At 41.8% G+C, this 10,849-nt stretch overlaps 1 protein-coding gene across 1 annotated transcript; it reads right to left on the bottom strand.

Moving 5' to 3' along the window:
* Positions 1-347: 347 nt before the first annotated feature.
* LOC5576658 (probable ribosome biogenesis protein RLP24) lies at positions 348-1,226 on the bottom strand. Its single transcript, XM_001656137.2, has 2 exons — positions 1,044-1,226; positions 348-967 (listed from the first exon to the last, which is right to left on the bottom strand). Exons 1-2 carry the CDS (start codon positions 1,122-1,124, stop codon positions 467-469), a joined length of 582 nt encoding a protein of 193 aa, XP_001656187.1. The 5' UTR covers positions 1,125-1,226; the 3' UTR covers positions 348-466.
* Between the last annotated feature and the right edge of the window lie 9,623 nt (positions 1,227-10,849).

Genomic DNA, 10,849 nt, shown 5'->3' with positions numbered 1-10,849 from the left:
CTTGTTGGACGGGTCCTTTGGGGAGTCCCTGAAAATATTCCAGGCGAAATATTCCATAAAAACTCTAGAAGAAATCTTGGATGCGAAGAACTTTCAGTACAACTTGTGGAATGGTCGCATAATAGTCTCTTAAGGTTTCTCTTGAATATTTTCTAGATTATGCACCAGGATTCACTGCAAGAATAGCGAAAACGGTAACAGTAAGAAAATATTTTGTTAAAATAAATACTTTCTATTAATAAAGACTTTAGAGACATGCCTTGAAAGAGTGTACAAGTCTTTAAAAAGAGACCTACTACTCTCGATGCTTTCTTTCCCTTCTACCAAAACCTTAAACAGCTCAAGTCTTACATTTCTTGCTTAATTCTTCATTCGTAATGCTTTAAATATAGAATAATTTCTAAAGAAAACTTAAATCTATTCTCGCAAGCCATACATTCTACCCACCGTGACGATTTTCCCCTTCTTACGCCTTCATCATTTCGGCGTCCTCTAGGAGGCCGGCGGATTCCTCCAGCTGCTTCTCGAGCTGGCGGGCGTCCACGTACTCGATCTCCTCCTCCTCGTCCTCGACGTCCATCAGCAGGGCCGAGCGCTGGGCTTCCTCCTTGGCGCGACGTTCCTTCAGTCCCACGGCCGGCGACCGGATCAGGGAAATGTTCTTCTGCACGTCCACGATGTCGTTGTGGATTTCGTGATCGCGTGCCTTCCGCAGCCGCTCCATGACAAAGTGCCTCTCGCGTCGTTCCTTGATTTCCGTAATCTTCTTAATGGCATCGATCGTCTTGCTCCACAGTTCCCGGTTGTATTTGACCGGAACGTTCCGGCGCTTCTCGAACTCGAACGACGGGTCGATGGTCAGTTCCTTGCCGTTGGTCTTCCGGTACGCTTTGGTCCACCGGATCTTTCTCGGGTTCTTCTTCTTGTTGAACGCCCGACGACACTTCGAACGGCAGAATCTGAAAACCTAATGCGCACAAAAACAAAAACATAGAGGTTAGACTTCGCCTAGCCCGTGCAATATTACGAAATATTCCACTTACCTTGCAATCGTTCCGGACGAAAACCATCCCGTGGCCGGGGAAGATTTTACTGGAGCAGAAGTAGCACGTTTCGATACGCATTTTGGGCCGTTTTCTGCGGGAAACTCACGAAAAACTGCTCTTTTCGCGGAGCACCGAACTGGTACACGCGTGCAGTAAATAAATAAAGGAACTGTCAACGGGGGAAGGGGTGCCAGTTTGACTTATTATTTGACACTATCGAGGTGGTATATTTTCGTTTTGATAGAAACTGGTATAAATTGGTATAAATGAGAGGAAATGCACAGATATAAAAGGAAATTTCGTTTTATGTTTTATTTCATTCAAGGTTCTCTTTAGAATCGGTCATTTTGCCGAATTCCAAACAGCAGATTTGTTCCGAACGGACAAAAAATATAGAAAAATGAAAACGTCCGTTTATCATAATTGACAAAATCAGTGTTGTGAAAAACTCAATTTCTCACAACTCACGCTTGAGATTTTTCATGCGTGAGTTGTCAATCATGAAACTCAGCAGTCAAAAAATCATGGATGAGTTGGCTCACCTTTTTAACTCATTGTCTCGTATTTCCACAGTTTACTCACACACGGCAATAATTTCTTGTTAGTCTGGTAAAATTATGTTAATCCTTTCTAACGTAAACAACAACATTTGGGTTTCACGAGTTTTTGTCGGGTTTTGCGACTGAAACATTTTTTACGGTTTGAGTTGATTGAGTTGATTTTGCATCAAAATCTCAAGCGTGAGATTTGCGAAGCAGATCTCTAATGAGTTTGCTCTCACGGGAGAGCGTAATGATTGAGATTTTGAGTGTGAGTCTATCAACACTGGACAAAATTAAGAAACAGAAGAATTTATTTTTCTAGAACTTTTGTCTGTTCGAAAGAAAACTGCTGTTTTATTTCAAGCGTGTGCTAGAATAAGGGCGTTAGTCGCATGATCTAATTCTCTTCGTCGATCCTCTCTTCTGTGAATATTTTTCACACAGTTGAAAACCGGAATTTTCGACACGCGAAAAATAGATTTTCTTCAAACCTAGGCGTCGGAGCTAATTCGGGCAAGGTGCGCTGGGTAGTCCAACAGATTCGCTGTCCAGCGCACTATGGCCTAAGTTAGGTTCAACGCATAGATTTCGAAAAAAAAATCGTTTTTCGCTTGTCGATGATGTTGAAAACTTCACCACAGTGGAAACACAAACAGCGGGACGAGAAAGGAATTTACGGACCGGAGTAAAAGCAAAACACTTGTGTACGCTTTAACGACACTCGAACGAATAATTTTATTCACATCAAAATATAAACAATAACAGATCGATTTGACAACACAACATAACATGATCATGGTGTGTCCACTAAACATAAATGTTGTCTCGAGTGCGAGAGGTGTCGATTGAACACACTGAAACTAATATATTCAACACCCCCTCTCAAGTCGACAACTCGAGTATCACAGATAAACGTATCACAGATCCTATCATCGATAGTCCACTCACAATCGTTGTCGTCACATACTCAAAAAAATCTACATTCTGTCAGATCGCCAAATCTTGGCACAAATACAAAACTCTCTTCACGCTCACAACGTCAAAAAAACAGTCACTCCATACAAAACAGTTCATTTCAAACAAATCAACTTCAGTTCTGACTAACACATATTTCTAATTCGTCATATCAACCATCTACTCAAACTTCTTTCGACGATTCCTTCTTCGCCTTCTTTTCGCTCGAATTCTCGTATCTGCTCTACTCTGCACTATCTGTTCTTCATTATCTCCTAAGTTCATCACATTCTTCTTATCATTTTCTTTTCCGTCCAATGGTAGCTCCGGACTCCTCGCCGCCATGTTGCACTTCTCCGCATCTGCATTTCTTCCGGCCGGCACGGCCTCTACCACTTGCCGTCGGTTGCACTCACACCAAACCTCTAACTCGTACAGTCTTCCATTGTAGTGCCCGACAGCCATTACTGCCCCATTCTTCACTATATCTGCTCTATCACCGGCGAAGTTCACTTTCATTCCTGATCTCGCCACACGGTTCACCGACAGCAAATTGTGGCTCAAACCGGGGAGATACAAAGCATTTCTCATTTCACATTTCTTCATTTTCTCGCCGACGACAGCGTGCACCACCACATCGCCACAGAATTCCGCTACCATCTTTTCGCCGTTCGCCACACTCACTTGCACCGGTTGCTCCAATCGTCGCATTTCCCTGAAGACACTGGGATCCTTCACCATGTGGTCCGTCGCACCAGAGTCTAGGAACCACTGTACCTTCACCAGCTCTTCTTCTTCTTCTTCTTTCGACGCAACGAAGCAAACGCCGGCACGATCCGAGGAACGATCTTCTTCAACTACCACGTCAGCTTTATTGTTTCGTCGTTTCACAAATTCGCTCTCACTCGGATTCACTGGCAAACGTACACGGCAATCGGCTTGCTTGTGCCCAATTTTTCCACACCGAAAACAACGCAGTTTTCGCCGCACATGCCAACTGGCCATGGCGACATCTTCACTTTCAGCGTCGGGGGTCAAAAAGTTCTTCTTCTTCATGTCCACATCAAGCAACCGCTTCTTCACAAACGCCAGTGTCACACCACCTGGAAGCGTTTCTATGGCGGTAACAACCGAATCGAACGACGACGGCATTGTCAACAACAAATGACAAATCGCGTCGGATTCTTCCACTGCCGCACCACTCTCCTTCAACTCGCGAATCAACCGATCGAACTTTAGCAAATGTTCCGGCAAACCACCAGCAGCCCCCTCTTCATACATTAACCGTAGGAGCTGCTTCCGAATAAACAATTGCCCGGCAACACCGCAACGCTCAAACACAGACTTTAGCGTGTCCCAAATCTGTTTCGGATTCGCACAGTCCTTCACAAGTTCCAGTTGACTATCTGCGATGGCCGAAATAATCATCGCCTTGCACTTTTTATCAGCGGCGCTTCGTTCCACCATTTGCTTTTTCTTCTCGGCCTTCACTTCCGCGGAATCGGTGGCCATCTCACGCAACTCGTCGATCTCGGCGATCTCCCGGTGGACACAATCGAGCAGATCGTACGTGTCGAGGACGGTCTCCATCCGGAACTTCCAGTTGTGGAAGCCGGCACCGTCGAACGCGGCAACTTTCACTTTCTCGTCCATCCCTGGGCCCATAACCTGTTGAAAACTTCACCACAGTGGAAACACAAACAGCGGGACGAGAAAGGAATTTACGGACCGGAGTAAAAGCAAAACACTTGTGTACGCTTTAACGACACTCGAACGAATAATTTTATTCACATCAAAATATAAACAATAACAGATCGATTTGACAACACAACATAACATGATCATGGTGTGTCCACTAAACATAAATGTTGTCTCGAGTGCGAGAGGTGTCGATTGAACACACTGAAACTAATATATTCAACAGATGATTCCGGATTCCATCTTGTTGGAATAAAGGTAGTGTCGTACCTCAGCTAGAAGAATCGTCGGTTGAGAACAGGCTATCGACATCGATGGAGACACCATCTTCTATGGTGACAGAGGGCTCGATTGGCTTGTCAGATGGATCGGGCCCAGGACATCCTGGCTACTGCAAATCGCTGCAGTTGATATAGGGCATGTCCCTAGGCTGGTTGAGAAGCATGCGTCGTCGTAGGCAAAAGTGTGGAAGATTTATCGAGAGGTATGATATTTGGATAAGTGTGATTGAATTGTAAATATATACCTGGAATGAATAAAGAGAGTTGCAGCTGCTGATTGAGGGATCAGTCAGCAGCTGTCTTACAGCTTACGCCCTTATTCTAGAGCACGCTTGATTTGAAAATACCTGAAGGTCGTAGACACAAAAGTCAATTTGGACAAAATGAGATGTAAGATTGTGAAAAATAATCCAGCTTTTTACGAGCGCTAATGGCTGCCGCCAATAGGCTCGCTTTCTGGTAGGGATCGGTCGATTTGACATTTGGCTTGGGTCCACTCAATATAAAACGACCCAAGCTAAACGTCAAATTTGTGGGTCAAGGTGGACAGGTTCGACAGTGGATTCGCGTTGGTTAGAAGGAATAAACCCGGAACGGACACGTAAAACTTCTCGCAATTGAAAAACACGCGCGGTTGCAAGTTAAACGTTTTTATTATTATTGATGATCAAACAAAATAAATGATGGTTTGCAAGGTCACTACAAATTCAGGTACACAACCAAGGTATTTAGATTGACGAGGGGTGCACCGCTGTAACTTCTAACAAAATTGACCGATCCCTACCAGAAAGCGAGCCTCTTTGCGGCAGCCATTAGCGCTTTTAAAAAGCTGGATAGAATCGTTCTGGTGGGCTTCGATCCCACGACTCCCAATACGCTAGACTGGGCGCGTTAACCAACTACGCCACAGAACGGGTAACGATTCTGCAGTGCAATCGGCCAACCTGAAACCAAAGTCCGTTACGACCCCATTTTCTCCTTCACAACCCTAAACCTCCTTCGGCTCTCTGAGATGTCCAATTCGTCTCTCCTAAGCGTGCCTACGAACAACAGTGAGAGATTTTATTTTTAGCGTCGCACAGCTGGTAAAAACTGAAATCAAGGATGAAAGGTGGATGGTGTTTGAAAATGTACCATCAGTAAATTATTGGCAGCTTCTCAATTTCGTCATGAAATTCTAATCATTTGTGAAAATTTAGGGGGAGGGGGGCAGTAGGCTCAAGCGTTACGGCTCATACAAAAATTTGAAATTTTTCATACAAAAAGCGTTACGGAGGGGAGGGGGTTGTGAACAGGTTTGTGTTTTACGCTAATTACAAATCTATGCAACACATTGCATCATGCTTAATCCTCAGACTAAGGAACTATTTCGACAACTCTAGCGCAATCTAGAACTGTCAAAAGTTGGAAAAGTAAACAAAAACATAATACAACTCTCTGTTTTCTCATATGATGTAAATTTTCACTCCTGGAATTTAAGGTTTTTATAACTAAAACCATCAAAAATTTATTGAACTGCGTAGCACATCATATCTTCAAAGTATTTATGATAAGTAGACGGGAATTGAAAGTATTTTTATCTTATAAATTATAAGAACAAATGATTTGAAGATGTTGATTCTTTGAGGGTAAAATGAACCACTCGAGATGAAGGTACATAATATGAACAACACCATGACAGGGCGAATACTACCGGATCTTATTTCAGATGCCGAGAGTTTTCCGGAGAAAATACAAAGACAGACATGGACAGCCATCCATATAGTCGCGGCTTAACGATCCATCGGTTCAGGAATGTCTGTGAGATATGCATTGATCATGTACCAGATGCCGAGAATCATGCCACAACCAGTTAAATTTGAGTATTAGGGCAATATTAGGCTCGAAATGGGTCTGACAGCTACCGTAGTTCGGAAAAAAGTAAAAAATATTACTGAACATCATAAATTTTCAATCAAAAAGCTACAGTACTGGACAGAATAAAGTACGCATTGGCCGTTTTTCTATACAAAATGGTCAAGTTTGGAGATCTGAATCTCAGCTTTTAGTGGTCCGATTGATCTGAATTTTTCACAACAGCCTAGATATAACATAGATTTTACTCAATTAAAATATCACTGCATTTGAAACACAATCTTTTAAATTATTGAAAATCTCTCAATTTGCAAAAAATTGCAAAATTTAATTTTGAAAATATTTTGAAAACAATCAGTTTTACCGAAAAATGATGTTCTGCAAACTTGTGTGTCTTATCAAATTGTACATGTTTGCAGAAGGACATATTGCTCTAAATATTTTCATTTAAAAATTATTTTTACTTTAAAATTTTGTCATTTTTATCCAAATTTGAGATTTGCGATAACTTAAAAGTTCGTTAATGAAAAACTAATAATTTCTAGCCAAGCAAATTTGAGGTTACTTTCAAGCTGCGGTGAAAATTTCAGGCCAATCGGACAACTAGAAACCGAGATATAAGACTCCAAACTTGATCATTTTGTATGGAAAAACGGCCAATGCGTACTTTATTCTGTCCAGTACTGTAAATGTTCAGTAGTTTTTATGATCAACAATTCACACCCAAGATAAAAGTGAAGGAGTGTTCACCGGATGAACGTTAAAAGAATGAATGTGTAGCGAAATCGTTCTTTTTCTGTAAACTCGAGATCAACGAGGCATTGATTTTGTCGAAATTTAATTGATATTGACAATATTTGAACTTCAAAGGGTAACATAGCAAATCAGTTGTAAAATAGTGATGAATTTGCCCCTGACTTATGGTACCTAAATGCTACAGAATAATCTATCAGCAGAAAATGAAATATTTCAAAAATATTACACAAATGCCTATGGGCAGGCTTGATAGAAACTCCTCTGCAATGCAAAGAGGAGGCGATTTTGCCGTTTTTCTGAGGAGAAAAAATTAAACTCAAAATTTTCAACACAGATCCTCAAGCGATTTGAGTGAGAGTGCAAAAAAAAATGCGAGGATTTTTTTCAGGTGCTCTCTCCCCCTCGTTGCGATGCTCACCATCACTCACACTTCAAACGAATTCTTGAGTCTGCCGCCCGAACAGACAGTCCTCGGGGAGTTGTGAGAGCACCCTTTTTTGATGGAATTTTACTCTGTTGTGTTTTGTGCTGCATTTTCCTCGCTCATTTTCGTTGCCTCTCTGCTTAGCAATTTTTCGCTCCCTCGCAAAGAGGCAAAGGCAGCACGCTGCTCTAGAGTATGTCACCGAACTCTGATGATGTTGAGGAGAATTATCAAGCCTGCCTATGGGTAATGAAACTCTTCTAAAGCTATCATTACACGTTCCGTCAAATGTGAAATGTTTGGCTAGGCATTAATCAATAGATAATCATCGGTTTCAACTCTGTCAAAAACTTTACAATCTTTGCATGTCAATCATTTGATTTGCTCTGTACGTCAAATATTTGCCATCGTGGCATAAGGTTTTCAAAGATTGTATAAATGTTTCACAATGCATATTCCACGTGCTATCGAAGCAATCATTGGTTTCCCACAAAACTTTGTGTATCAAATTCCAAGGAGCACTATGATGAAAATTTTCAAATTGGTTCATTTTCTTAGGCTGGCATCTTTGGCTGTGGACGCTGAAGTAGATCTTTTTTCTGCGCCAAAGTAACTCAATTCCTACAAGGGTCAATTTGTGCTACTGACGTTGAAATGATGTTGCACTTCATGCCATGTTTAAGGCATTTGCGCAAATGTCCAGGAAACACTCGCTTTTTCCAAGAATTGTGCACCCAAGGCTGGTGCTCCAGGAAGCATCTTCCTAGCTACTCACGATGGATTGAACCGAACAGAAAACAGAACCAACCAGTTAATGATCATGATCGTGCAAAAAGATGCACAAACCACCATTTTTGCTTATATAACAAACAGTTCAACGGCCTCCCCCAGAGCAAAAGCCTTTGGACGGTTCCATGACCTATTTCGATAAGTCTGAGCCTGGTGCTGACCGGTGTTGGAGAAGGCACCAAATAGCATGGGTTCACTGAATTGAACTGTCAATCAGTCGCCGCGCGATGCAACAAATGCCGCGTCGATGAATTAATGAACCCCAAAATTAGTCGGACGCCTTTGATGCTGAAAGCTGATGTTCTGTGTGCATGAGAAATGCTTGAAGTACTTTTAAATTTGATAATTAGATCTCGCGGAACAATTAATCAAAGTAAGCGCGTATCGCTCACGTAGTGCTTACTAGATAACACAGGGTAACAAAATAGTAAAATATTTGCCGCTCTCAAAAATTATCCAGCACGTCATAATTCTGAGCAACAGGTCGTTAACATTGAAGAGAAATACTTATTTAATTAATATTTGCATGACATTTTAACTATGTTTGTTCAACTTTTCAGTGGTCTAAACTACCAAGCGTACATAATAGGACTTAAACGATAATTAATTGTTGAATACTGATAGTTTTAACAAGGACTTCGTCAAACTAATGTACTTCAAACTATTGCGGTTTGCGGCCTTCAATGATTTGATAAATGGATTCCGCAGAAGACATATTTCCGATGGTCACTGACTCTAAGAAGGACCAGACCATCAGGATAGATTGATGACATCGAAGATTGGCGGCGTTGGCCGCGGTCGAAGGCCGTCTTCATTTGCGGAGGACGACGATGATGGTGCACAGAAGCGAAATAATTGCGTTTTCGCGCTCGTGCCATCAGCTTCCAGTCACCACAGTCATAATCCTCTACGGCACTTTTGCGACCGCGCGATACTCAAATTGTATAATCATCAAAACGATCGGCGAGTGTGGATTGACTGAGTACTAGATTATGTTTGGGGAATGCAGTGTAACTGGCTGGATCTCGTCGCCATGTGGTGATTCGCAGTAGGCAATGCTTTTCCTTTCTGCTTCGGCATGCGAAATGAAGCCAGGGCTACATAACGAAAGCCCATGCTTACCGCATTCTTTGACAAATTTGCTTGTTGTGATTGCTTGACACCTGTCTGATGATGACCGCCAGCCGTTAGAAAGGAATGGACCACGATCATTGTCAGGATTATATGTGACTGTCAAACGATCATTAGAAGGATGATTAGGTGGCGTTGACGAAGAGGATGCCTCTATGCGTATATGAAAGATGTGAGGATGAGTGGCTGTTTATTAACGAAACGATCGTGAAGGGAGATATATCTTCGATAATTGACGGTATTGTCTTACTGAATGAGCCATTAATAAAAATTAGTCATGTTGCAGATAATCTTCAATGTGGATAGTCAATAATAATCAGTGACAATTTAATCGTAAACCTGAGCGCATAAAAGTAACTTTAAAGACTAAATAAAGACATAGCAGTCGAATTGCCATACAATTTTGAGCAACTACAGAAGACACGATCTTTTTATTTCGATTTTGGTAACATTTATGGTAACTTTGTGTTCAATCAAAGCAACCATGTTTCACAAGGAAAGTGAACAAGCAAGGTACATTCTTTTGATCTACCTATTTTGAACAACAACAGTTTTATTTTTGACCAACTTACGTAGATGTGAACCAAAGTTTGAAATCATGTGCCTCTCTCAACGGCGACCTTGTAAGGAAGTTTTATTTTTCATGAAAGGTTATGCCAACATCCACCAAGCTTTGGAAATCGTTCGATTTTTTTCTCATTTCACCATTCTCCCAGGGCCATGCACCTTCACCATGCTCTTCAAACCGCCATATTTCTACAATTATGCCTAATGACACACGGACCGAAAATTATTATGCATGCATGCGATTTTCAATGCAAAAGTAAACGAGCCTGACTCATTTGGACGCGATGCAGCTTGGGTACAACAGAGGCTTATTGCAAGCCAAAGAAAGAACTCATCAAAGATGTGAAACAGATTCTATTCCAAATGAAGGAGGGTTATGTCAGGAAGAAGATGTTTACGGAAGGTCACACGTGCCTACTCGGTTATGCGACTTTCGTCATTGAGCACTGTATGTAGGTGGCGCATGTTTCGGGTCATGGTCGCAGTAGGCTGCCCAAAAGGAAAAGCACAATTTACATCAGCCAGCCGGATGAATCTTGTTTCTGAATGGACCAATGCACAAGTTCACTAATTTGACATTTGAGTCGAGCTGAATTCACTGGCTTCTATGGTCACATTTATAAAACGGCACCGCTAAAACGTCAAATAGTAAACCCGTGCATAGGTCCATTGCAACAATGGTCGAAATCAACAATTTAGCAGGAACTGTTTTTTTCGCTCTTTTAGACGCTTGGTGTTTGTTCGTAAAAAAATCTGTAACCGGATCTAGTGTTACGGAATATCAAGGGTTGACTGTATACAGTTTTT

This window comes from Aedes aegypti, chromosome 3 (assembly GCF_002204515.2).
Source record: "Aedes aegypti strain LVP_AGWG chromosome 3, AaegL5.0 Primary Assembly, whole genome shotgun sequence".
NCBI lineage: Eukaryota > Metazoa > Arthropoda > Insecta > Diptera > Culicidae > Aedes > Aedes aegypti.
The sequence above is the reverse complement of the archived record's forward strand: the minus strand, read 5'-3'. Positions and strand labels throughout refer to the sequence as shown.

Bases quoted from the DNA above. Each gene is read 5' to 3' on its own strand.
- LOC5576658 (XM_001656137.2), bottom strand. From the start codon at position 1,124: ATGCGTATCGAAACGTGCTACTTCTGCTCCAGTAAAATCTTCCCCGGC. The intron at 968-1,043 runs GTAAGTGGAATA...TGTGCGCATTAG, and splicing joins TCGTCCGGAACGATTGCAAG to GTTTTCAGATTCTGCCGTTC.